Source organism: Bubalus bubalis, chromosome 17, assembly GCF_019923935.1.
Source record: "Bubalus bubalis isolate 160015118507 breed Murrah chromosome 17, NDDB_SH_1, whole genome shotgun sequence".
Taxonomy (NCBI): domain Eukaryota; kingdom Metazoa; phylum Chordata; class Mammalia; order Artiodactyla; family Bovidae; genus Bubalus; species Bubalus bubalis.
In genome coordinates this window covers 27,923,092-27,950,330 of record NC_059173.1, presented here as the reverse complement: position 1 = coordinate 27,950,330, position 27,239 = coordinate 27,923,092, and the positions used below count along the sequence as shown (strand labels likewise).

The following is a 27,239-nucleotide window of genomic DNA, read 5'->3' as shown; positions in this document are numbered from 1 at the left end:
AGAAAGTGGCTGCCTCAACTCACCACCACCCAGAGCCTCTGCTCCCGAGCTCCAGGCCTGCCTTTGGGCCATCAGCAAGCCTGCTTGCTCATTCCAAACCCTCCTTTTGAAGCTGCTCTGAGCGAGGCCTCAGGTCACGTGCCCATGAGCCAGGTGGAAAGCATGTGTCCAGGCCAGGGGAGGCACCACCACCCATCGGAGCAGCTCTGCCTTCAGGGGATGACATCCCAGTTTTCCAGGAGGAGTGGAAATTCGGGTTACTGAATGTGGTTGCTTCATCTGGCCTGTTGGTTGACTCCACTTCCTTCTCTGGGCCCAGGGGCCCATGCAGGCGGCGGCCATGCAGAGTGACGCACTGGCCACAGCCTCCCCTGTGGCTGCAGGGCAGTGTAACCCATAACCCAGGCTGGAACAGAGATGTTTCCTCTGCTAGGGCGACACCTCCCTGCCTTGGGCCTGTTTGCTTAGGAACAGACCTGAGGAGGAGGCCACTGCCACCACTCCTGCAAGGAGGACAGGAAGCTGTCAGCCCACGTGCTCACTGCCCAGGGAGGCCGGCCCTCTCTCCCCTCCTGTCTCTCTCACTTCTCCACACGCAAGGCTCTTGTAAAGTGAGAGCAACTATCAGAACGGAAAGAAGCAGACATGGGCCATGCAGACTTGGACATGACCCCAGGCCTGCCACCAATGCTCCAGCTCTTCTGGAGAGTCCTGCAGTCTCTAGAGCCTCCTGCCACTGACAAAACCATGAGCACTGCTACTGATCACCCCCCTCCAACTCTGCACCTCTCTGGACACCTCAAAGCCCTGCCAGTTCCCTGAACTCTGCTAAATCATAACCTCCAGAACCTGGGACTGTGACCTTATTTGGAAAAAGGGTCTTGGTAGCCATAATCAAGCTAAGAATCTCCAGGTGCGATCAGCTGGGAATCGGGGGTTGAGGGTGCCTAAATCCAGTGACAGTGTCCTTAGAAGAGACAAAAAGAGGAAGGGGTCACATGAAGACAGAGGCAGAGATGGCAAGGATGCAGCCAGAAGCCTGGGGATGCCACATTTGCAGGCAGTATCAGGAGCTGAAGAGGCAGCAGGGACTTCTCCCCTGGAGCCTCTGGAGGGAGCACAACCCTGCACACACCTGACTCCAAACTTCTAGTCTCTGGAACTACGAGCCTATTGTTTCAAGCCACACAGTTTGTGATCATTTGTTGAAACTGGTAACACCCTACATTAATTCTGTCTGAAATGTCAGCTGAGCATGCCTGGCTCCAAGGAGCCTCTGGTGGGCCTCCTTACCTGGACTCTTCAGCAGGCATCGGCTCTGCTGCAATGCCTGACTTGAGGAAAGCGCTTCCTGAGCTAAAGGCACGTACAGGCCATGCCCAGCTACCAGGCCAGCAGGACCTGTGGTGCACTGGGTACCCCAAGGCCTGTTCTGTGTAGTCATGTCCTAAGGGAGCCTCCCAAGCAAAAAGACTCCTTCTCTGTGCTGGGTCCAGTGACACCCGCTCTGGGCCACAGCCACGACCAACAGGCTGGGCTACAAAGGGCTATCCTGGCCTCGATGGGATGGTGCCGGCCAGAAGAGCTTTCTGCGATGATGGGATGCCAGGCACCTGTGCCGTCCCACTCGTTCACTGGCTAGGGCCTGGGTGTGGCTGAGGAGTGAGTCTAGTCTGTCTCATGTTAATATAAACAGCTACACGTGTGGTGGCAGCCACAGGGGCCAGTCCACACTGTGGCAGGGATGCTTCATGAGCCAGAAGCTGCTGTCCATCCCTAGAGCATGTACTCCATGAACCTGGGAAGGGCCTGGGCAAGTACATTCCTAATGGTCCCCAGGAGGTACAGGGACTGCCCCCCTCTTGGGGAACCACCGCTCCAGATCTGTGTGGCTCTGGCTGAGGCACTGGTCCTCCTCCCAGCTCCCTGTTTCCTTGTGGCTGTTTCTGGGGGTGTGGTTTGTATCCCTCAGTAAATGGGAACACCTAACTCTGGCCTCAGGCTCTGCACCTGAAATTCAAGACAGAGCTAACATGGCACTTCCAGTTCATTTCAGGAATGTGTCCTGTGCTTTTCTAGAGGCCTGGAGTCCAGAGACACACTTACCTTTATCGGCTGCTGGGGCAAAGAGCTTCTCGGAGCCCACAGATGCCTGGAAAAAAGAGAGGAGGGTCAGGTCAAAGGGACCTACAAGGCTTGGGTGAACCTGGCCCTTACCTCCTGCCCCTGGCACCCAGGGAACAGGTCTGGGCAGGCTCAGTGCACGTGAGGGCTGCCCAGCCTGGCAGAACACATCTTTCTGTGCCCACTGCCCCCATGTAGAAGTGTGACCACACCCAGGTCCAGCGGACTTGGACACAGGTCACTCGGCCTGTGATCAGGGACCTAAGGATCCCCCCTCAGCAGGGATGTGGGGGCTCAGTGGCCCTGCTGGGTGGGGAGTCAGGATTGGGGAATCTGGGTGCCTCCCTGCAGACCCAGCATCAGGAACCTGAAGGCACCCCTGGGCCTGGCACTGGAGGCAGCAGGGTGGGGGGAACAGAGTGGGGATGCCCCCCCGCCCCTAGGCTGCAGCCCACCACCTGCCAGGCCTCAGACAGCCTGAGGCACAGGTGTGGGGACCACAGCCACCATAATGCACCAAGGGTCCAGGGTGGAGTGGGCTCCTCTGAGTGGGGGCCAACCTGCTTCAGGAAGGAACGTGGCAGTTTCTGGCGGGCCCCCTGACCCTGCTCAGCCTCTCCCCTCCTGGGGAGAGGCCCGTGTGCACAGCACCTTGGTGGACACTCAGGATGAGGACGTGGCCCTCACGCTGGTTCACAGGCAGAGGCCTGTAAGGCTGTTCTTAGCAGATCTTGTCTCCCTAGTTGGTGGTGTTTTAAAACAGTTTTACTGGAATATGATTCACATACCATACAACATACCCTCACCACAACCTGTTTTAGAAGACTTTCTGTACCCCAGGTCTTCCGCTATCACCCCAATCCTCGCATCTCCCCCAGCCCTGGGCACTGCTACCCTGCTCCCAGTGTCTGTGGATGCCCCGTCCTGGACTTCCATGGGGAGAAAGTAAGTGGGGTGACTGAGTACCGAGGCGCATGAGACCCCCCCCATAATGGCCACCATCAGAAAAGACAGAAAACCCTTGGCTTGGTGAGTGTGTGGAGAAACTGGAAGCCTTGTGCATTGCTGGTGGGAATGGAAAATGGTACAGCCGCTGTGATAAGCGGTATGGAGGCTCCTCAGAAAACTAATCACAGAACTACCATGTGATACAGCAATCCCACTTGTGGGCATCTGTCCAAAGAATTGAAAGCAAGAACAGACATGACAGGTGAACAAAGAGATACAAGAGTCCAGGCAGAGTGAGGCCCCACGCAGGCTGGAAGCCAGGTCTGCAGGGAAAGGGTGGGAGCTGCTCGAAGAAGCTCCCTGGGCCAGGGTCACACCAGACATGCTGATGGAAATGTGCAGAGTGAACAGTGACACCTTCACGTGAGTGCTGTGCCCCTTCACACTTCATGCTAGGGTGGGGTCACCTTCCTAACCCTGCCCAGAAACCCCACATCCGAAAGAAAACAGGTGACAAACAGCCTGAAAACAGGCTCACTGAGCCTCAGGCTGGACTGGCACTGGACCAGATGGAAGGCTGCCAACCTGCCCCCCCACCCCCCTGGGAGGCCCCGGCGGGAAGGGTGGTTGCAAGGGTGTGCCTCCCCCACCAGAGCTCAGGGGGCAGCAGAGCGGCTGTGGCTGTTGAGCTCTTCCCATGGGTTCCCAAGGCACCCTGCGCGGTGAGCAGCAGCTGTCAGAACGCCTGGATCGGCACCTCACTCGAGGAGACCCCACAGGGGTGAGCACTCCACCTGAGCAGGGGGTCTGAGGGGCAGGATGGCAGGGTCAGCGGTGCTGCCACCCACCCCTCAGGGCCTGGATGCGGACACCTCATGACCACTCGCTGGGCACCAGGCGTGGCCCCAGCTCTGCTGGGAGCTGTGAGCGCGTGTCCAGGCATGAGGTCAGGTGCCCCTGGGCCCATGAGCCACCTACCCTCCTGCACTCCCAGGGCCCGCCCAAAGACCTCCCAGGGCCTTGGCCTCAGAGGACTGGACCCTCACCATGACCCCAGGAGGGGGTCCCGGTGTCACCCGCACTTGAGGCCATACAGCTGCTGTAATTATTATTAATATCTGGTCTCATGAACAGTCTCACAAATTAGCTCTCCACATTAGCAGTCTCCAAATTAGCAGCCAAGAGTATCTTTCAAAGCCAAAGCAGAACAAGTCACCCCGGGACTGAGAACAGTCCAGCGCCATCCTATGGCCCCAAACTACAGTGTGCATTTCTCCCCCAGCCCCCAAAGGCTGTGACCAGCTGGCCTGCCTGAGCCCTGACCCAGGGACTTCAGTCAAGTCCCCTGGGCCTTTCCAGACTCCCACAGTCTGAGGGTGCCTCCCTTGCTGGTGCAGGTTTAAATCCTCTCTGCTTGCTGCCCTGCACCAGTGGGAGAAGGGCATAAGTGGGCACTCAGCGCCCCCCAGATGAGAGGAACAGGAGCAGGAGCTGCCTCTAGGCTCTGCCGTGGACACCCTCATGAAGGTCTTTGTTACCTGCGGCCCTGACAGCCCCCCTGAGCCTGGCCCCGTGCAAGCAGCCCACAGGGGTCCCCAGCACCTCCTGGGGTGCCTGAACACATGCCCTCAGCAGGTGAAACAAATGAGCTAAAGGGCTGAGTCTCAAAGCTACCATTACCTTCCAGGGGTGTGGTCGCTGGGCCACCAAGATGGGGAAGGGGGGGTTACCTCCTGGCAGGTGGTGCCACCTCCTGGCAGGTGGTGCCTCAGCTGCACCCTCTGTGCCAGCCCTCCCTGGAACCCCCATCTCCAATATAGCGGGGCATCTCCACCCCACCAAGGCTGATAGTATGGGAAGGAAACAGCAGAGGCATCACTCTGAGAAAACGAGTTTGTTTCTGTGGGGCACGACTATCCTAGGTCCCAGACTAGGGATGAAGGGGTGAGCAGCAAGTTCAGTTAAGGCTGCAGGTGCCCTTGCCCAGCCCAGGCCCAGCCAGGCCAGTTCCGGTTCACTTCAAGGCCCCAGGCTGGAGCACCAGCTTCCAGAGCCAGGAGGTGGCGCCCCAGACCCTGGGAAAGTCAAGGGAGCAAAAGAGGGGGGAGTGGAGGAAGGGGCGAGCAGCAACAAGGGGGGAGGGTCTTCTCTAGCCCTGGAGACCCCTGGGATGCTGCCCAGGCAAAGGCAAGAGGCAGTGGGCCCGGCCATTCTCCCCTCCCTATCTGGTCCCCACACCACACTGCTCAAGTTAAAGTTTGGTCAGGGAAGTTAAGGGATCCAAGTCCCCACAGGCGTCACAGGCAGAGAGACCTAGCAGGCTTCCACCACATGGCAAGGGCCTGGACACCTGGCTAGGCACAACCACGCCCATTGGAGAACACTCTCAACAAACACAGGAATCCTCAGGCCCCAGGATATCTGGGGCCGCGGCCTAGGCTACAGCCCCCTTGCCAGCACAGGTACAAAGCCAGCCATTGCTGGGGCATGTCCCAGGTCGAGGTCCTTCGGTGACTTTCCTTCCAGGACAAGGGGTCTGGAGCTGGCTAGCTGACCCAAGGCAGGCTAGCAGTCCCAGCGCAACCACTACACCCATGCTAATAACTTCCCGTGGATTAGCTACAGGGACATGACCCAGGCAGCGCGGGTATCCTCCCGCCCTGCCACTGACCCCATGTAGGGGTGGAAGGAAAGGGTCACTTCGGCCAGAGTACAGGTTAGAGGTCCTCGTGGAGCGGGGAAGCTCGGTACCAAGAGCGTCAGGGCCAGCACTCACTCCCCAGAGGTAGGCAATCCCAGCTGCGGGCGGAGGTCAAGGCGCGCTTTGTCTGCGAGGACCCGACCTGTGGGGCAGCCTCGGCCCAGACACGCGGCACAACCTCCTCTGGTCGCGCCCCGCCCCAGACAAAGAGCTCCAACTCCTGGCAGGTGAGCGCGACGGGCGCCGGGAACCCGGGTGGCCGAGCCCGCGCCGGGGCGCAGACAAAGGCGCGCGCCCCCCCACCTGCCCAACGCCCTGCCCAGCCTACGCCCCGAGCCCCCCTGCGCCCTGGCCGAGGCCCGGGACCCTCTGCGGGTCTGCTACCACGTGCGCCCCACGGACGCAGGCGGAGGTACTTGGGGGTCTCCTCGCGCCTGGCTCCTGAGAGTCGGAATGAGCTGAGCGCCGGGGGCCTCTCTCGATCCTCTAGAGGGGGCGGCGGCTCTCTCAATCCCGGCCTCCAAAGTCCCGAGTGCCTCCCCAGAGTCACCAGCTCTCACTCACCGCGCGCGCGCCCTTGGTCCCGCGCGCTCTGCCGACGATCGCCGCTAGTCCTCGGACCAGAGCCAGAGACGAAGCTGGGCGGCATGGACGCCGGAGGCCGAGCGCGGGCCCCTGCCAGCCTTGCACCGTCGAGGTGGCCCCTCTCCCGTCGCGCCCTGCCTAGCCGGAACCCAGGACGGTGGCGCACGGGCCACGCATGACCCCCACGCCGACTTGTCGCGCTCCAGGATGCTCGCAGTGCGCACTGGAGTCCCGGGCGCCGTCGGGCGCGGCACGGGGACCGGAGACGTCGGCAGCGGCGGCGGGCGCACTGCTGGCGGGCGCGCAGGCGGCGGCCAGGGAGCGCGGCGGGGCGGAGCGGGGGCGGGGCGCGGGCAGGCCCGACTAATCCAGCCCCGAGGCGTGGATCTGCCCGCGCCTGGCAGCAGGTTTGGGTTCAAGCAATCGTCGTGCCATCCCCGCCACCAGGTCAGGGCGCGGTGCCAGCTATACCGAACTATGTAAGGGCTGGCAACGCCGATGTTCACAGTAACGAATATGGACGGTTCCTACGCCCAGTTTACAGAGGAGAAAACTCAAAGTCGTGAGGTCGAGCAGCTGAGACTTGAAGGAAGAACAGAGCCCCGCTACATCTGTCTGACGTAAGCTCTGCCCTCCGTTTCACCATCGGCGAAATGGGGATGCAAAGTGGGAGAATAGGTCCCAGTAGTTACTGTAATTGCAAAATGCACGGAATACGCCACCTAGCCACTCCGTGGACCAAAAGAATTGAGATCCAGGGGGAACAACTGCCCCTTTAGAAAGTCGAGTACACGTGTTAGTCACTCAGTCCTGTCCAACTGTTTGCGACCCCACGGACTATATGTAGCCCGCCAGGCCCCTCTATCCATGGAATTTTCCAGGCAAGAATACTGGAGTGACTGGTTGCCATTCCCTGGTGGCTCAGTGGTAAAGAATCCACCTGCCAATACAGGAGACACAGGAGATTCACAGGTCCATCCCTAGGTTGGGAAGATCCCCTGGGGAAGGAAATAGCAATCTACACCAGTATTCTTGCCTGGGAAATCCCATGGACAAAGCAGACTGGCAGGCAACAGTCCACGGGGTCACAAGAATCAGACATGACTTAAGCAACCAAACAACAACACAACAATGCCCCAGATGGATCCAGGTTCATGGGGCAGCACCTTCCACTCCACAGCACACAGATGCAACACCCGGACATCAGCAGCACAACTCCCAATCAAGAAACTTGCTGTTAAAAAAAAAATCCATAAAGAGTAATGGGATGGAATGGCTGTGGAAGGAGTTTGGGAGCCCCACCTCTAAGCTGCTGTGGGATTGGGGGCACTAGGGTGTCAGTTCTGGTGAGGCATCCAGGGACCCACAGTTTACAGCCCAGGTTCAGGGCCTGCATATACCTACCTGCCCCAGGCTGAACGATCAGAGGTGGGTCCTTTCAGGACAAAAAAGCATAGTCATTCAGTTGGGACCATGGGAACCAGTTCCAGAGCTGTGCAGGATGGGCCAGAGCCCCCCTTTTCAAAAGGTGGCAAAACACTGGCAAACACATGCACTTGCACAGCCTACAAGAAATCTCCAACCTTACAGAACAAGTGGCTAATGGTGCCAGTCTCGAGGTGGGGCTTTTAGGTCCTCTTGCTCTGTTGAATTACAATTTACATGTACCAATTTACCCCTTACCCTGCCCCCGAAAACACCATACCTCCAAACTCAGTTACTGGCCATAAAAATAGCATATATGTGGCCTTTGCTGTGTGTCAAGCAGCACTGTGCTGAATGGCTTCCAACCATGAAATCACTGGGCCCTCATGCTTATCTTTGAGGACATGCTATAGTCATCCCCATTTTGTTGATGAGGAAACAGAGAAGTGAGGTGACTTGCTGGAGGTCATAGAGCTGGTATGTGGCAAAATTGGGATCTGAACCCTGGCAGTCTGACCATGGGGTCTGTGAGCTTAGCCAAAACATGCTCTGCCTCCAGGAAGGCAAAAGGGGCGGGACCTAGGACTTGGGATTCTGGTGGGAGAATCCTGACTTCTCAGGCTGGGGGTTGGGAGGTCTGTGGGCCTGTATGCTCCTGTGCCCACCACACCATGACCCAGCTGGGCTCTAGTACTCGGCCCAGCTCCAAGGCCTCTGGTAGCAAAGGGGAAGATATTCATGCAGTGGGGTGTCCCTATGTACCCCTCTGGGGTCAGCGGCAAACGGGCCTTAAGCCTGTGAATCTGTGAACCTTACACAGCAATGTGGCATTAAGGCTGGTCATCCATTAACTGTGAGATGGGGAGATGACCCCATGTTGTTTTTGTTCAGTCACTAAGTCATGTCTGACTCTGTGACCCCATGGCCAGGCTTCCCTGTCCTTCACTCTCTCTCGGAGTTTGCTCCAACTCATGTCCATTGAGTCAATGATTCCCTCCAACCATCTCATCCTCTGTCATCCCCTTCTCCTCCTGCCCTCAATCTTTCCCAGCATCAGGGTCTTTTCCAATGAGTCAGCTCTTCACATCAGGTAGCCCAAGAATTGGAGTTTCAGCTTCAGCCTGAACTTTCCAATGAATATTCAGGGTTGATTTCCTTTAGGATTGACTGGTTTGATCTCCTTGCAGTCCAAGGGACTCTCAAGAGTCTTCTCCAGCACCACAGTTCAAAAGCATCAATTCTTCAGCACACAGTCTGAATTATGGTCCAACATTCACATCCGTAATGATGACCCCATGAGCACAGTTTAATCACAGGGTCCTTACTAGTGGGAGGGGGAGGTGGGAAGACGCTGGCCTGCTGGCTGTGAAGATGAAAGAAGGGGCCAGGAGTGTGGGCTCCTCTCCAAGCTCTGAAACACCACAGATGGATTCTCCTGGAGCTGCAGAGGGACCAGCCCAGTCCACTTGACTCCCACAGACTGAGAGATAACAGTGTAGTACTCAGCCACCAAGTTCGTGATAATCTGTCATAGCAGCTATCCTCACATCGAGGACCCCGATGAGGGGATGGTATGCAGAAGAACAAGCCCTTGGGCCTCCAGAGCTGCCCAGGTGTGCCATCAGCAGACCTAAGTCAGCCTCAGCCTAGTGGGAGTGATGGGCAATACTCGGGGAAACAGGCAATGAGTCAGACAGGGTGGGCAGGCAGTAAAGGGTGACATGATCTGAATGGCAGCTGGGGGAGACTTCCCATTAGGGGCATTTGAGCTGACACCTGAAAGAGGAGAAGGGCCAAGCCGAGGGGAGGTCTGTGGAAGAGTCCTCTGGGGCGGCCACAGCCAGTGCAAAGGTCCCTGAGGCAGGAACAACCTGGCAGGGCCTTCCATAGAGGTGGCATGGGGGCACAGGGCCTCGAGGCCATGACGGAGCTCAGGCATTTGTTTTGAGTGACAGGAAGAGGTGTGTGTGGCGTCTGAGGAAGACAGACATGATGAGGTCATTAAGAAGGCCCTGCTGTAGGAACCACCACAGGGCTGGGTGGGGTGCAAGGAGCTGGGCTAGGAGCTGCTGTGACAAGCAGGTGTGGGGATGAAAAGGGGTGGGACCCCTCCAGACGCGGGGACAGGGACTGTTCCATGGGAGACGTCAACCAGTAGCTGGTGACAGAGCTTAGAGCTCCGAGGTGGTGGCCTTGGTGCACCAGGTCAGGCGCCATCCCCAACTGAGCAGCTGAATCCTCTGGGCCCCCAAAGGTGTTCCGTTGCCATGTGTCCTACAGATGAGCAGCCAGGCAGCACCCAGCCTCTCCAGCTACCTGGAGACCCCACCCCTGGCTCTAACAGGTTCTAGGAGCCAGGGTGGAGGTGGGGAGAGCGGGTGGGAACTGAGGGCTGGGCCGGTGCCAGGAACCAGTGGGAGCAGCTGGGAGACTGGCCAGCCCTAGCCGAGCCTCATCACCCTGGTAGAACAAGCTCTTGAGTCTGACCAAGGTCTCAATGTCCCCCCCCTTGGCTCCTGTCTTGGGGCCTCTCCTACCACTGCCTCAGGCCTTGGAGGAGGCCCCATCTTCCTGTAATGATATGGCTTCATGTCGAATGTCATTCTTAAGTCCAACATGGGCACTGAGTCCTTGGAAAGGCTGCAGTCCTGGCCCCATCCTCTGGTTTGGGAGGAAAACCAGACTTTAGGCAGGACAATCTTTAAGTCCCTTTAGAAAGGAGAGTGGTGTGATCTGAGAAGACCTAATGAGTTGAGAAATCTAGAAAGAAATGGAGTGGGACTAGATTAGCAGGAAGAATGAAGGCAACCATTGGAGAGCACAGGGACGTCTCTCGGACCTTCAGGCCAGACAGAGGTAATCCACTTGCGGCCTGAGGTCAGCAGCACGGTTACCTGGGGTTCCGAGGTCAGCAACCAACGTTCTGTGTCTGTTGTCCTTACGCAGAGCAAGCGGAGGCGGCGTCACGGGGTCCATGCAGGGTGTTCCACCCACAGCTGGGAGGCACTAGGAGTACCCACCCCACTGCCACTCAGTCAGTCACTGGGCTCCCCTCTGCTAGGCTAAGATGGTGATAGCCAGCCGCTGCCTCGTGGCTCTCTCAGTGGGGCAGGTGGATGCAGGGGCTACAGATGAAGGCCCATGGGCCATGTGACAGGAACATCTGCCAAGACAGGGCGCTATATATGTGAGAAGCCAGTGTGGCTTGTGGGTTGAGGGGAGTGGGGATAGGCTTCCTGGGCCCAGCTTTTCTGCCTTGGTTAGTTCTTGCCAAGGAGCTGGGTGGCCTCACACAGAGGGAGCTCATGGGCGTGGACTGGAACCTGGATCCTCTCAGCCAGACTGGCAGGCTCAGCTGAGGGGAGGGCATGGAGAGCGGGGCAGAGTGCTGAGGGTCCACGCTAGCTGGGAATGTCAGTCATCCAGTGTTGGGAAAGAGGCAAGGGCCAGAAAGATCTACAAATGCTCACTAAAAGGAACCAGAGATCAAATTGCCAGCATTTTCTGGATCATCGAAAAAGCAAAGAAGTTCCAGAAAAACATCTACTTCTGCTTCACTGACTATGCTAAAGCCTTTGACTGTGTGAATCACAACAAACTGTGGAAAATTCTTAAGAGATGGGAATACCAGACCACCTGACCTGCCTCCTGAGAAATCTGTATGCGGGTGAACTTAACAATTAGAACCAGACATGAACAACTGACTTGCTCAAAACTGGAAAATGAATACGTCAAGGTTGTATATTGTCACCTTGCTTATTTAACTTCCATGCAGAGTACATCATGGGAAATGTGAGTTGGATGAATCACAAGCTGGAGTCAAGATTGCTGGGAGAAAATAACAACCTCAGATACGCAGATGATTCCACTCTAATGGCAGAAAATGAAGAGGAACTAAACAGCCTCTTGATGAAGCTAAAAGAGGAGAGTGAAAAAGCTGGCTTGAAACTCAACATTCAAAAAACTAAGATCATGGTGTCCAGTCCCATCACTTCATGGCAAACAGAAGGGGAAAAAGTGAAAGCAGTGACAGACTATTTTCTTGGGCCCCCAAATCACTGCAGAACGTGACTCTAGCCATGGAATTAAAAGAAGCTTTGCTCCATGGAAGGAAAGCTATGACAGACCTATAAAACATATGAATAAGCAGAGACCTCACTTTGCCGACAAAGGTGTATATAGTCGCTATGGTTTTTCCAGTAATGTATGGATGTGAAAGTTGGACCATAAAGAAGGCTGAGTGCCGAAGAATTGATGCTTTTGAACTATGATGCTGGAAAAGACTCTTGAGAGTCCCCTGGACATCAAGCCAGTCAATCTTAAAGGAAATCAACCCTGAATATTCATTGGAAGGACTGACGCTGAAGCTTCAACACTTCCCTGATGCTGGGAAAGACTGAAGGCAAAAGGAGAAGGGGGCGGCAGAGGATGAGATGGTTGGAGGGCAGCACTGACACAATGGACATGAACTTGAGCAAATTCCAGGAGATGGTGGAAGACAGGGAAGTCTGGTGGGCTGCAGTCCATGGGGTCCGAAGAGTCGGACACAACATAGTGACTGAACAACAGAAGGTCACTAAGATCCCACTCAGTGCTGGCTTGCCCTCCTCACTGACCAGAAAAAGGGCCAGTGCAAAACAGCTACAAGGGGGTAAATGCAGATTGTGCCAGAGATGTGAGATTTCATGCAATCGAGAAGACCCTTCGGAAAGCCTTGGAGGAGGGAGCTTGGTGATGGGCTTGGGAGTACAGTTGAGGGGATGCACAGCGGAGCTTTTAAGGCAGCGGCCCCTCTGCCATCCTTGGCACTGTGGCCACAACAGCCCTCTGCGGTTCATGCTGTCCACGAGGTGGCTGCGGGCAGGACAAGCCAGCCTGCCTTGGGCTGAGTGTGGCCCCCAGAGACACGCACACCCAGGACCTCAGAATGGAGCCATATTTGGAATAAGGGTCTTGGCAAGTAGGATCCAGGATCTGCAAGTAAGCATCCTAGACTGGGCGCCCAAGTCCTATGACTGCCTTCTTCTGCACAGAGGAGACACAGTCATGGGGGTGCGAGGGCCCGCATGACCGCAGACGCAGAGATGGGAGCCATTCCACCAGCTCAGGAAGCCTGAGGCCACCAGAGGCAGGAAGCCTCCTCCGGAGGGAGTACAGCCCTGCCCACACCTTGATTCTAGGCCCCAGGTCTCTGGAACCGGAACCCTGAGAGTGTAACTTGCTGTGGATTGACCCGCCCAGTGTGCGGTGCTTGAGTCCAGTGAGCGTGAGGTGGGCACCCTGACCAGCCCATCCCTGAGGGCAGTGCGTTCTCAGCCAGTGTCTGAAGCAGGAGACATGAGCTCTGGGTATCAGGAGGAAGTGGTGGAGGTGGGAGGCAGGCTTGGCTCCTTTCAGCCAGAGTAACTGCAAAGCCCTTTCTTTTGGGACTGGGGACTAGGGTCTGGTCTGCAGGTCCCTTAGTCGGGTGGGAGGCATCAAGTAGGGCGATGCCTCTGGTCCTAGTGAGGGGTGGAGGTGGGATGGGGGTAGGGAACAGGACTCACAGGGCGGAGGCCTCTTGTGGACCCTAATCCAACTCTCCGCTGTGGCAGGGTCGGGGTGTGCGGGGAAAGGCCTCAAGTCTGGGGGGACGGGATGGGCTGTCTCAGTCTATCTCTAACCCCTGCCCCATCCACCCTATTTGTTCTCAAGCTCTGACTATGTCTGGAAGCATCCACTGGTTTTGTGCACTTGGTCTTTCCTGTGTCCTGATGAACACCATGGTTCCCACCAGCCTCCCCACCTGCCACAAGGTAGAGAGACCACCCACCTTGCACATCTGCACCAGGCCCTGGGTGCCCCCAGCCCAGTCAGGCCTCTTCTGAGGCTAGCAGGGCAGGTGCGGCTATCTGAAGGGCCCTGGGTCTCTGGATTTTAGCCTAAGGAGACCCATTTTGGACTTCTGACCTCTTGAACTATAAACTTGAGCTGCTTTAGGTCACTGGTGGTTTGTTGTAGCAGCTATAGGACACGAGGACCACCCCCACCCCTGCATCTCTAGCCCAGGCCTCGCCATTGCCTGCTAGGGTCCTTGCAGTAGCCTGACAGTGCCTGACTCTCCCTGGGGACTCCAGTCCTGGCAGATCCTCACTCGGTCCCTCAGGCTCCTCGCTGTGGGTTAGGCTGCAGGGCAGATGTCACTTCAGAGGGTTAGCTGGGGCAGAATTAACCGATGTGGGCAGGGCCCAGGAGGTATGGGCTACATTTTAGTCACCAGATCACAGTCCTTGCTGGGATCTATGCACTGCCCCCAATGCCAGCCCAAGACCCTCAGAAAGCAAACTGCCAAAGGCTCGTCCTTGGGCAGACCCGTGGGAAGACTCTCTGGGCAGAGCAGCCCCAGGTCCCAGTGCACAGCCCCTCCCAACCCTTGTGAGGACACCCATGAGGTCGCCCTGCTCCAGCTGAGGTGGGGGCACCCGAGGAGCACTAGCTCCAGGCACTTCTGTCCCCACAGCATCCGGCCTGGGAGAGGGGCAGCGGCTAGGAGAGAGGAGGGTGGGTGAGCCTCCTACAGACTCCGGCAGGTGTTCTCAGGACTGGGGCTGGGCCGGGCACATGGAGGAAAACCCCTGTGAGCAGGGGCGCTCCAAGGGCAAGCAGGAACTGGGTGCTGAGCATTTCTCAGAGAGTGTCAGCCGGGGATGGCCGTGGTGGTAGTGGCAGGGCCAGAGGGGCAGTGCCCCATGAAGGCAGCAGGGACGCATGCCAGGCGGTCTGAGCTGCTGTCTGTCATGTCTGTGTGCCCTTTCCTTGTCGTCACAGGGGACCTAAGGGGTAGACCTGCTAAGCCTCATTTCAAAGATGAAAACATGGGGGTTCAGAGAAGGCTGTGCCTGGACTGGGGTCTGTGCTCACTGTGGACTGAGGGCTTAAAAGCAGCAAGGTTGACCTGGGGCTTTGGAAGAGGATGTGCTGGGGTGGGAAATGGGGTGGGGGTTGAAGTGGGGGTGAGAGTGGGGCTGGGGCTGAGAAGCTGGCCAGACCACCTCAGCAGCCAGCACCAACCCCTGGAATCCCTGCCTCCACCCCAGGCTGCAGGAACCACCATGACCCCTAGTTCACAACATTAGCAGAGAGCCGAGGCTCGGGGGGTGGAGGGCTGGCTGTGGGAGTCTGGCCCTCAAGAGGGCCCCAGGCCCTCCAGCCAGCTGCCTGACTGCCCCCTCCCAGGCCCTGTTCCTGCAGCCCAGCACGGGGAGCATGTCCTGGTGGAGTCGGGGATGGGGGCTGAGCCTGGCAGACAGGCCAGACAGACAGACAGCCCTCCAGAGAGAGCTAGGTGCTGGCCAGCCAGCCACCTCGCTGGGCCGCTCAGGCAGACGGCAGCTGGCCAGGCCAGCGGGTTGCCTAATAAGCCCCACACAATTTTTCACCCCATATTTTTCCAATAAAAAAGCAGTTAGACTCCAACCACAGCCATCTGGCCGCCAGGCTCTGGAGCCTCCTGGCAGCACGGCCGCCTTCCCCGCCAGCAGTCGGGTGCCCAGAGCAGGACTTGGGGGGCAGCGTGGGGAAGCATGTGGGGGATTATGTGGCGGGGGGGGAGCCACATGTTTTGGGGTGGTGAGGGGGGCCTGCAGCCCGGGGCGTGGGCTGCCCCCAGGGCAGGACCTCGTTCCTCAGAAGGAAAGGCGGTGGAGAGGTTTTCCATCTGTCTGTCTGGGTGTCAGCCTCAGGGGCTGGGCTGGTCTCTGATTGTCTGTATCTGGGAGGCACAACGTCCTCATTGTGTTTGCACCCGGAGCCAGAGGCAGAGCCCAAGGCTGGTGAGGAGGGGCAGGTGGGCTGGCAGGAGCCTGGGGTGGGGGGCAAGGTGGGAGGGACAGGTCCATCTGGCCTCAGATACTGGAGCAAACTGGCCGGAGAGATGGGCCCTGGACCTTCCTAATGTCCCGCCCTCCCTGCCTGCCATGGCGTCGCCAGCACCCAGCACGTGGGTGAGTCAGCGTGGACAGACCCCATCGGCTGCAGCTTCTCACTCTCCTGCCCCACCTGCACACCCAGCTTGCTTCTCCTTCACTGACCCCCTCCTTCCAGAGCAGCCCAGGTGGCTTCCAACCGGCTGCTTCAAATCTGCTCTGCACCAAGGAAGGTGACAGGTTAAGCTTGTTCCAACTTGTCCTGGGAGGCACCCCCATGGGTGTGCAGGGAGCTGCCCCTGGCCCGTTGGCTGCCAGGCTCCGGGGGAGGCCAGGGCGCTGCTGTAAGTGGACGTTGTCCTCCATCCCGCCCATGCTCTTGCGGTCTCCTAAAGGCAGGACTTTGGCCATCCTGGACATGCTATGGAGACACGTGGCCTTCCTCCCGTCCAGCTCCTACTGGCTCTGCTCCTGGAGGAAGGCAGTCGGAGCACTGCCAGGGGCAGAGGCCTTCTCTCTGCTCTCAGGAGGGGGCCATGCCACAGGCCAGCCAAACTGAGGTGGGGAGGCGGATGGTCACTTTGGCTGTAGTCCCAGGCAAGTGTCTGCCAGGGCCCTCTGACCTGCGCCTGCTTTTTGATGGGCCCAGAGGAAGTTACTCATTGTCCAGAGACCCAGCTTCGGCAAAGGACAGAAGGCACTCAGGTCTCTCTGGTTATCCAAACTCTCCACACCCACCACCTCGACTCAGAACCAAACAGCCTTGAGTAACCGGGTGTCCCTGCCACAGAGGAAACTAAGAAGTCTGAACCACAGTTGATACCCTTGGTGCATAATTAGTGTCCCCAGGGAGCACTGCCAGGGTAAGGCTGTGTGGCAGGGACCTCCCAGGATGGTGGTTCCCCACAGGGCTTGGAACAAAAGCTGAACTTCTTGCCATGATTATTTTTTACATCGTGACCCCTCTGAGCTCATCCCCTCCCTCCTTCTGCTTCGGCTCCACTGGACACTTTGCACCAACATCATCCCTTCCTCACCATGGAGTGATCAGTCACTTTGTAAGATCAATGATGTGAGAAGAGGGAATGCAGATGAGATGGCTGGTGTTAGAACTGCCCCCGGGGATTAAAGTGGTGACTATGAGGAAGGGCTTCCCTAGTGGCTCATATGGTAAAGAATCTGCCTGCAATGCAGGAGACCTGGGTTCGACGATCCCTGGGTCGGGAAGATCCTCTGGAAAGTGGAATGGCAACCCATTCCAGTACTGTTGCCTGGAGAAGTCCATGGACAGAGTGGTGGGCTACAGTCCATGGGGTCACCAAGAGTTGGACATGGCTGATCGACTAACACTTTCATGAGGAAGAAGCCATTTGCCAAGAATGCCAAGCAGAAAGAGGAACCTGATGACCGCAGACAGGCCATGCCAACCTAGAAGGCCGACATCCAGGCCTTTAGGTGAGAAAAAGAAACTACTAAGCCACTGTTAAGTCCAGTTTCCATTACAGAAGTAAATTGCGTTTCCTAACTGATCCGGGGCCCAGTCAGTTCTGACCATGCACATCCCTGTCCCAGCGGCAGAAATACCAAGATTCAGCCATGATGGTTGGTGAATACCCTGGGCCCTAAAGTGAGCCCCTGTCCTAGGTGACCGCTCTGTGAAGCCCCACGACCTCCCCTCCATCAGGCAGCTCATGGGGCTCTGTCCAGGACCCCTCTGGCCTAGGCTGAGTGGCACCGCTGTCAGCTGCATGGAATCTCAGCCCTGGCCTCTGGCCTCCAACTCAAGCTTCCCAGGGACACACTCAAGTGTCACAGGAGACCCACACACTCATGGAGAAGGCAAACTTGGGTGACCTGGGAGGAAACCTGTACCTTTCCCTGGCTTACCAGCCAAGGGTCTTTCTAAAGCATGACTTGGCTCTGTCCACTTCTGCGGACGCGTCGCCTTACAAACAAACAGCAGCAGACAGGCTTACTCACTCTGTGCTCACTCACTCACTGTAGCCCCCATCAGTCATGGAGCAGGTGGGGACACGGGGGCATGGAGAGTGGGTGGCTTCTCTCTCCCTCCTCTGACCTTGGCCAGCCCTGCAACGGAGCCATGGGCTGTCGCACGCGGGACTGGGTGTGTCCCCACATCACCCATGCAGCCCACTCAGGGCCCGCCACTGCGCCCCGGCCCAGTCAGCGTGAGGAAGACTGGACTCAGCCCTTCCTCCTCAGGAGCCTCCTGAGGCCCCAACACAGAACCCAGCCAATTCCTCCCAGCAGAGGGGCTCTGGGACTCAGACCATGGACTTCTCAGAGACCCCCCAGAGAGGAATTCTTCCCTCAGGCTGCACAGGGAATCGCCAGAAAGAATCACGGGTTCCAGACCACCCCCAGACTTGGCCAGAGTGAGCTTCTGGGCCAGCTCGAGGGTGGGTGTGACTGTAGAGGAAGCCAAAGCCATGGTCCCCCAAGCACCCTTGGTCACAGCCCGCCGGCCTTGATGCTCGGAGCCGATGATCCCGTGCAGTTCTCGGTGTGCATGCTCGGGGCGGCCGTGTGCGGCTGGGCCCTGCCTCTGCCCTTCCAGCCCCTGGTCTCCACTCCCAGGGTCCTGCCTCCTGCAGGACGGTGGACCAAAGGGTGGAGGGAGAACGCTGCCAGGGCCAGCGCTGACCAGGAGGCTCTGGAAGGCGCAGTCAGGAGCCTCAGGGTCTCAGAAACCCCCTTCCCACACCTTCCCTCAGAGCAGCCCTCGGCTTCAGAGCACTTTTCCTGCAAGTTGGTTTTAAATGAAAGGAGGTGCTGAGGGCAACGGGCCAGCATGGCCCTCTCCCAGGTGCTATAATCTAAATCATTAAAGGCATCAGGAGTGACAGCGCCTGTGGCAATGCGGCACCTGGCCCGGGGTTCACCTCGCCGGCACCCACCATGCCCTGTCTGCTCACAGGTCAGCTGAGGGGAGGGCACCCAGGACCAGAGACACTTCCCAGCTGCCCTGCCCTCTTGCCATCTTCCTAGGATGGTCTAGACCACAGCGACCCCACAGGGCATCTGGGCCAACTCACTTTGGACAGCACATCCTTGACCTCCCCCGTGGCCACACCCACACCTCCTCTATCCACCATGTGATTCCCACTGCTACCTGCAACCACTCATCTGGCCCAGACCAGTACCCCTGCCATGAAACTTGTCATCTGGACCCCAGGTGTGCGCTACAGGCCTGCCCTGACCCTGCTCACCCTGCCAGGCAGCCTTTTTGAATCCTTTCCACGCTTGCTCACCTGCTCACAGGCTGAGCTGTGCTAAAGCGTGAAGCCTGCAGGAGAGGGGCTGGCCGTCTGTCCATCCACAGCTCCAGTCCAGGCAGGCCAGGACACACCAGGGAGGTGGCAACTGATGACCACACACCGCACAGACCCCCTGATGGAACCACGCTCCAGTTCACAAAACCTTGCACAAACAGCTCTCAGCAGCCCTCCCACCCGCCTCTCACAAAGTGCCCTTAGGTACACTGCCCTCTGCCTGGACACTCGTCCTCCATGGTGCTCAGTGCCAGCCCCCGGGCCCCACCCCGAGGACCAGGGGCTCCATCACATCGGTGTGGCCACCTCCTGCCAGTCTCACCACCTAAGATTCTTCAGGTGGGCTGTTCACTTGTTCACCAAAGATGGTGCAGCCAGACTGCCTGGGTTCCAGCTGTGTGGCCTTGGGCAGCTTTCTTACCCTCTGTGTGCCTTACTCGCCACATCTGCATCGGGTAGTGGCGGGTCCTGCCCCATAGTGCTTTGAGTGAGGGCCAAGCACTGTGGGAGGCCCCTCGCTGTCCCTGTGCTAACTCCCCACTTCATAAAGCCCGAGACAGTAGAAACTCCACTGTTCCTGAAAATCAGGGACTGGGGGGATTGTGAGGGACCAGGCACTGCTGCTATTAGCAGAAGTGTCTGTTTGGGGGTGACGTTTACAACCCCTAGCTTGGAAACACTGGGGGCTGCACTTGGCCCAACAGAGCGTGGCCCCTGCTCTGCCCATGGTGCCCCGATCCCAGGGAACCCTGGACTGACGGCTGCAGACAGGCCAGGAGCTGGGGTACGGTCCTGCAGTCCCAGGGAGCCTGGGCAGCACCTCAGCATGACGTCCTTGGCATCCTCAGCCAGGCCAGGCTGGCACCTCCACACCCGGGAGGCCACCCCCACGCCCCACATGCCCCACAGGAGAACCACAACCTTTCTGCCTGGTCTCCTGGGCCCAGCCTGCCAGGAGGCCAGGTCAGTAGGATGGGAAGGTGAAGTGTGTGTGGGGGTGCGGCTTACCTTGTCATCCCCGTCGCTCTCACTGTCGCACTGCAAAGGGAGAGAGAGAGAGGGGAGTCAGTGTCTTGCAGGGCAGGCTGGCCGCTAGTGGGTGAGACGGTGAGAATGTGGGCTGGGGGTAGGGAGGGCCAGAGGCGGTGGCTCTGGCAGACCCCCACCCTGACTCGGGGCCTTGGGTCTGGGGTGGGGGTGGCCCCAGCCAGGGGCCCAGGTACCAGGAGCTGGGAGGGATCTGGGGGCGCCTGGCAAGGTCTGGGTCAGAGCTCCATTGAGACCCTGGTGCGGGGACAGGGCACGGGTGTAGGCGAGGCAGAGGTGAGACAAAGGAGGACATGTGACCGGGGAGACGCAGACCAGCCACTGCCCCAGGCCCAAGCGGGCCCAGAGCCACCAGGTAACCCCAGGAAACACATGGAGTAAACCCCACTCCCCTCTGGTCCTCTCCCAGGTGCTGAGCTCCCTGGCGGTAGGGGTCGGTGAGATGAGAGGGGCTCCTGAGTGGCTATGAGGCCCATGGACCAGGGCTCAGTGGAGGGAGACGCAAAAGCCCAGCCTCGGAGCAACAGGAGGGCGGGGGCAGGGTGGGGGCGCCCGGGACGCCAGCTCCCACTGCCTGGCCCCTGCAGACACCCCAGTAGAAACCGCTACACATGTGAGAGCAGCTGGTTAAGGAAAGATTGTGACAATTGTGTAAACACATCTTTGTTTTCAGTTCCCAGTAAGCATAGAGCTCTAAAAAGAAAGGCTGCTCTAGAAACCACAGCAATTTTCCCCCTAAAAGAATATAAAGGAAAAAGAAGCTCTTCCCAGCAGCTGTAATTGTGACATGTTTGTGTCAAGTGAGTTATACCGCTGAAAATAAATCTCCCTGGAACTCACAGGAGGCTGATGGGACCCTGGCAGACATGTGGGGGTGTTCCCCAGACACATGCTGCTTCTGGGGGGGGGCCCACCCCAGACCCACTCAGCAATGGGGCACACACCCTCCATGCCCTGGGCTAAGGGCTAGAGTGGTACAGTGAGAGTTCATAGAGTTGAGCCAGCCTGCCTTGGGCTTCACCGCGGTGGGAAAGTGACCCTGGGGATGGTGGGAACCCCAACCTGGAACCTGTGGCAGCAGGGATTGGTATTTGGGGGGATCTTCCTGAAGCTGAAAGCAGCTGCATGGACCCTCTGCCTCCCACCCTTGATGTGCACCCTGCAGGGCCTGATCCGAGACCTCTGGGGGGTGGGGGGGGGTCCCTTCACAAAAGGCAGAAGGGGCTGTGGGCCCAGCTTCCTCGCTGGACAACCATGGCAAGAGGCCCCTGCCCCGAGGGGCTGACCAGCTCTAGCGGGGTGGCTGACACCTGGGAGGCAGAGCAGGAAGGTGAGGAGGGGAGTGTAGGGGGTGAAGCTGGAAAGGTGAGCAGCCTGAACACACAGAGCTTCACGTGCAGAGCCCAGACTGCGCTCTTAAGTGTGCAACCATGTGACTGGCACTTCAGGAGAGAGGGGTGGAGGGACTAAGGGGTCGTGGCCTGTGGGGAGCGGGGCCTGGAGAAGGGCTGGCATGTCTCTGATCCTGCAGAAATAGCGGAGCTGCCGGAGACCCCCAATCAGGCCTCTTTATGCCTAATTAGTGGCACAGAGCCCCTGAAGTGGAAACTGTGATCCCATCAAGCCATCAGAAGGCTGGGTCTCGGGCACAGCACACCTGTCCCTCGGCTCCCAGGGAAGCAGCCCCAGGCCCAGTTTCACAGCCCTCCTGCACCTTCGGACGAGGCCCCTGGTGACAGCTAAATGATGTGACATTGAGGAGGGGGTGAGGGTGCCTGCCAGCGAGCGCAAGGAGCCTGTAATTAACCAAACAGCTCACCGTTTTCAGCCAGCACAGGCTGCGTCGTAAATGAATTCACGTTATTAAGTCCTACTGAATTAATGTTTAACTGCAATAGAGTCGGAATTGAATGAGGCAATTAATCAGGACAAGGAGGGAAAGAGAGCCACATCTGTCTTGCGGGAGCTGCCTGAGTGAGGCGACCTTCACGGGTCTAGGCTGGGCGGCCCTGGAAACTGTCACCCTGGTGTGGGTGGGGGTCCAGGCAGGGAGCCCACAGAGAAGGGGACAGACCCTAGGCGAGTGTTGGGTGTGCAGGGAGCACAAGACACGGCTCTGGGGCAGATGCCTGCTCTGACGCTGCGCTGCCACCGCCGCTGTGCAGCCTTGGGCAAGTGCCATGACCTCTCTGTTCCTCAAGTATGCTTCTGGAAAACAGTCAATGGCCCACCTACAGAACTGTTGTAAGGTTTATATGAGTGAGTATGTGCAAAGCTCTAGAGCTGGGTACATACTCATTACTATATACAGTGAGATGCTGTATTTCACCACCACCACCACTCAATATAATTACTGTTGTCTTCCAACAAGGATGAGAATGAGGGCTTCCCTCCCCTTTGGAATGGCTGATGGCCCTAACCCAGGGAGTTTCTGGGAGGTGTCTCCCAGCCTTGGAAGTGCTGGCTCATGTCCCTCACCGTAATGGCTGGTGGCTAGACAGGGAGCCCTATTTGGCCCATATGAGAGCCCAATGTCAACCCCAACCTTCCCTGCTTGCCCCTAATTCCAATCCCACTCAGCAGGAACCACACCCCTCTACTGGCCAACCAGTTCCTCCCAGCCTAGTCAAGCCAGCAAACGACGAAGCAGTAGGGCCACTCGTCCAGGGCCATCCCCTCTGCCCATCTGTCAGTCAGCCCAGAGCTAGTCCCGAGTGCACCTCAGCTCACCCGGCGACCTCAGGCTATGTCAGCCCGAATGCCTGGGACCCAGGTGACTCTAAAAAGTGGCTGGGGGGAGGCGCCCTGCTGGGAGCTCATGACCACCCAGCGTAGGTCAGACACATATGTGAGCTCAGGGTCCTGCATCACAGAGCCGCCGAGCTCAGCTCCTCCATGCCCCAGGCCACCGTGTCACTCTGCTAACAGATGTAATCTCTGATGTCTGAGGTCGTTGTGTGTCGCCCATGTTCACAGAGGTGATCTAACAAGGGACATGTGGTAACCCCCAGGCTTAACTGACAGCCTTCCCTGATCCCCATCCATGGGTGGACAGGCCTTGAGACAAGGCTTAAGAAGCCAAAAGCTAGATGAGTCTTCCGTTGTCCTGATGTTTAAAAAAGAACTGCTGCCAACATTTAGAAGTCTGGAGACTCCTCATGAAATCCTGCCTCTTACTGAGAATGGGGAGCCACATGCTCAGATGACAGCCCTGCCCAGTGCTAGTGGGGCCCCACTGTGACCCCCACCCTGCCTCTCCTGACGTCGAGGGCCAGAGCGCTGGTCCTTGTCACATGCTAGGAACATGGCCACACAGAGGCTTCTAGAGCCCGATCCTGGGGCTCTGTCCTGACTCCTCCACTTACAGTCATGTTGGCCACTCATTTCACTTCTTGGAGCCTCAGTCTCCTCATCTGTAGAGAAGGGAGTGAGGGGTTCCACAGTGGGGTGGGCTTGGGGTTCAACAAGTCACTGTACTGGAGCACTCAGAACAGCAGCTGACTGGCAGGCTGGGCTCTCTAACTGTGAGCTACTGCCACAGCCATATCACCTCCTTTGTTGTCACTAAATGAACTTCACCTTCATCACCTCTGTCAGTGTCATCACCATCGCCACGGTCGCTTTCACCATCACCGTCATCTCCATCATCACCCTTGTCACCTTCACCATCACCACAATCTGCCCCAGCCCCTTCCTTCATGTTATCCGACCAGCCCTTGGAGGCACCCGAGTCCTGCTCGGGGCCTGCACACAGACTCCCTCACCTGACAGTGCCTGCTCCCCTAGGGCACCACACAGGAGGTCTGCGGGGCTTAGCCTCCATCACCGAGTCCCTTCCAGAAATCTAGGCAGCTGTCTGCATGGGGTGAGGGTCGCTCATCACCCTCCACAAATTGACACGGTCGTTCAGCAGCCACAGAGACTGGCCTTGTTCTCTCAGCGTGAACGTTAATTACCGTGTCACAGCAGCGCGAGGAAGGCTGCGGGTCTCCCACTCCTCAAACAAAGGCATGAAAAATTCATGGGCTAGGAGACCTCACTGCTGAGCCTGTGCTCCCACCAGACGTTCTAGAATCCAGGGCTGGCCCAGAGTCACCTGTGGGGACGAGTAGGGTCCCTCCATGTGCAATGGAGACAGAGGGTCTGCCCTGGGGGGAGGGTGTTTAAGACCACCGCTAACCCAGCCTCCATCCAGAGGTCAGAGAGGGCCGAGGGGCAGTGTGGCCTGGCGCTTGGGGAGGAGGGGAAGGTGGGCCGGGTCCCTGTCCCAGCGGCAGGGCCTATGCTGTGCAAAGGCCCTGGAGGCCCTGCCCGCAGACCTGCCAGGGGGCGGAGGGGGGCCGCACGCCCTGCAGCCTGGGCTGGGCTCACCGTGGGCACGGTCACCTGCAAAGGCCTGAGCAGCTGCCAACCGGAAAAGTTGGCAGGACCTGTGGTCTGCGTGTGAGTGGAAGGCAACAGGACCTTCTGTTCAGCCCACCTGGGTATGAGGGGAGGAAGATCTGAGCCACTGCACAGTGGTGCTGACCCCTGCCCTGGGCCGCAGCCGTAAGGCTGGAGGTGTGCTGGGGGACACCTGGGGAAGCTCAGGTGACACTGGCCCTTGGTGCAGGCAGTGCTCACTGGGCGTGTTCTCATGTGTGCCGAGACATGGGGAGTCGTGCTCTGAGGCTTCTCAGACGTGAGCACCTGGCATCCAGTCCAGTGGGCGCTCTACCCAAGGGTATCTTGCCAGATGCCCCAGTGAATGCATGGCACCTAAAGAGTCAGACGACCTGCCATGGGGCCACATGGTGCCACGTGTGTGTGGGGCCCAGGAGCAGTGTGCGTGTGGGCAGGACACATCTGTCCTCAGGGCTCCCGGCCTCCTGTGGCCCCGCACATCAGCCCCAGCTTATTAAACACCCTGCTTGCTGGAGCTGCCTTGGAAGAACTGGGAGAGAAGAGCGGGCCCTCACCCTCTAGGGAGCAGAGGAACGCCACCCCCACCCTGAGTGGAAATCCATCCTTCTCCGCTGATAAAGGCGGAGATGTCACCTTCATTTCTGTTGCAAACGCCCCGCAGGGAGGCAGAACACATTCCAGTTAAGCGATTCAGCGAAAATACAGAGCCAGATGAGGAGCGTGAACCCCAGGTGGGCAGCAGCCTGGGCGGAGGCTGCGCTGTCTGGTTACCACCCAGAGTGGGCTGCAAGGCTGCTGTTCATCCTGTATGCTCACCTCCACCTTAGCAGTGAACACTGCAGCTGAGGGTTTCAGCCAGGCTCCCCGGCCCTGTCAGAAGGAGACCCTGGGGGATCTCGGGGGTGGGAGTGGCCAGGAAGGCAGTGCTGGGGCCTTCGTTGTCCCATCTATGGACCAGGGCAGCCATGGTCGTCGGGTGGCCAGGTCTGAAATGCGGGGCGGTACAGCGGCGGGAGTCAGGCACACGGCTGGAGAAGGCTGCAGCCACCCATGCCCTCTGTGGTATAGGCCCACTTCATGAGATGAGAAGGCAGAGGCTCAAAGGGTAAAGGGATTTACTTCCGGCCATGTGGCCAGTGAGCAGGGGCCCGAGCTGAGTCCAAGCCCCAAAAGGCCCTGTGCCACTATCCATCCTCCCACAGGCGAGCCCTGGGGCTATGAGGTTGGCAGGAGTGAGGGCAGGAGAAAGGCAGGGGCCTAGAAGACAACAGGACTTGGGCTGATGCTCACTGGGGTTGCTTCTCCACACTTCTCAAGTCCCCACCACAGATCCACCTGCTTACGGATGGGGAAACTGAGGCAAGGTGACTGGAAGCCCTCCCAGGGCATGGATGGAGGGTGGGTGAGCAGGCTCCTAAAGCCATGGTCTTAACCTGGCCCATGTGGTCAGGGCCCCATGCCAGTGACTCACTCGTGGCAGCTGAGACTAGACAGAGGTCCCTGTCCTGCCCCTGGCCACCTCAACCCAGGAACTCCTGATTAATTAGACAGGAGATCTGGATGGTGGATCCTGAAAACTCTATTCTTATTTACTCAGCTAATTCACTTTTTATGACTGTTTAGGCTTCAAAGCAAAATAAAGCACTAATTACCCAATTAATGAGCAATTAAGTTACTGCATCCTAATGGCCAGGGTGCAGCTTCCTCTGTGAGCAGAGAAGGTGGGGAGGAGGCTACCGAGCAGGGATGCACTGGGGGGAAATGCCATCCATCACAGGTAGGGGCAGCAAGGACAGAGGGGCCCAAGTCTGCCCAGGGCAGGTGCCCCTTTCACACTGCCTGCCCACCTGCCTGCCCCACGGCCCCTCGGGGCCAGGACAGCAAGCCCCACTAACCCATCCATCCCGCTGTGCCTCGGCCGGTTGGGAGCTCATGGAGGGCAGTAGCAGAGTTCTGGGGCCACAGAGGCCACCAAGCCTGGCTGAGAAGAGATGGCCACCAGGGCAGTGGGTTTCATAGGGCCTGAGGGACAAGAGGCTGGTGACCCTGCTCCTGCCTCCAGGGTCTCTTCCCGCATGTTCACATGTGGCTGACAGCAGCCTCGGAGGGAAGCCCATGGAGACAGTACAAGGCTTGGCGGAAGCCTGGAAACATCTCAGGCCCTAAGCCTAGGATGTTAAGTGGGCAGTGTGTGGCCTGTCCTCAGAGGGCAGAGTCTGAGTGTAGCTGGTGCCTGGTGAGAGGGAAGGCCGGCACAGAAAAAGCCAATCCCCCCAACCTGGAATAGAACTCTGGGCTTTGTCACACCTGGCCGTTGTGACCCACTGGCTGCCACACCCCTCTACCCCTGCCAGGCTGCCTTCCTCGCCCTTCCCTGAGCTGTGTGGAGCAGCACCCCACACAGCGCTAGTCCAGAGTCTGAACCTCACCCTACAGCCAATCTTCAACTAGTTGCTAATTTATTTAACATCAGCCTCCTTCTATTGAAACCCAAGTTCCCTCAGAACAAAGATCTCATTCCTGCAGTCCAGAGCAGGTTGGGAGTGAGCAACTGAATTAATGACTCAGGCGGGTACACACAGACTCCAGACACTGGGAGCAGGGAATGAATGAATGAATGACTCAGGTGGGTACATACAGACCCTGGACAGTGGAGGCAGGCAATGAATGAAGGAATACATGGATGATTCTGCTCTGACCACTGACCAGTCCCACTCTCCTCCTCCCCTCATGGGGCCTCCAGGGGATAGAACCCAGAGGGGGCTTTGGTTGTCACATAGAGTGGGGTTGCTGCCTGTGGTGGGGGCC

The 27,239-nt window shown here is 58.2% G+C and overlaps 1 protein-coding gene across 37 annotated transcripts in view; it reads right to left on the bottom strand.

Moving 5' to 3' along the window:
* The window catches only part of FBRSL1 (fibrosin like 1), an 84,074-nt gene that overhangs the window by 12,553 nt on the left and 44,282 nt on the right, over window positions 1-27,239 (bottom strand). For all 37 annotated transcript variants that reach the window (XM_025267871.2, XM_044930320.1, XM_025267882.2 and 34 more), the window contains 2 exons: window positions 19,989-20,018; window positions 2,107-2,152 (listed from right to left, as the gene is read on the bottom strand). In XM_025267871.2, coding sequence (XP_025123656.2) covers window positions 2,107-2,152; window positions 19,989-20,018 — 76 coding nt within the window. The remainder of the gene's footprint in view (window positions 1-2,106; window positions 2,153-19,988; window positions 20,019-27,239) is intronic.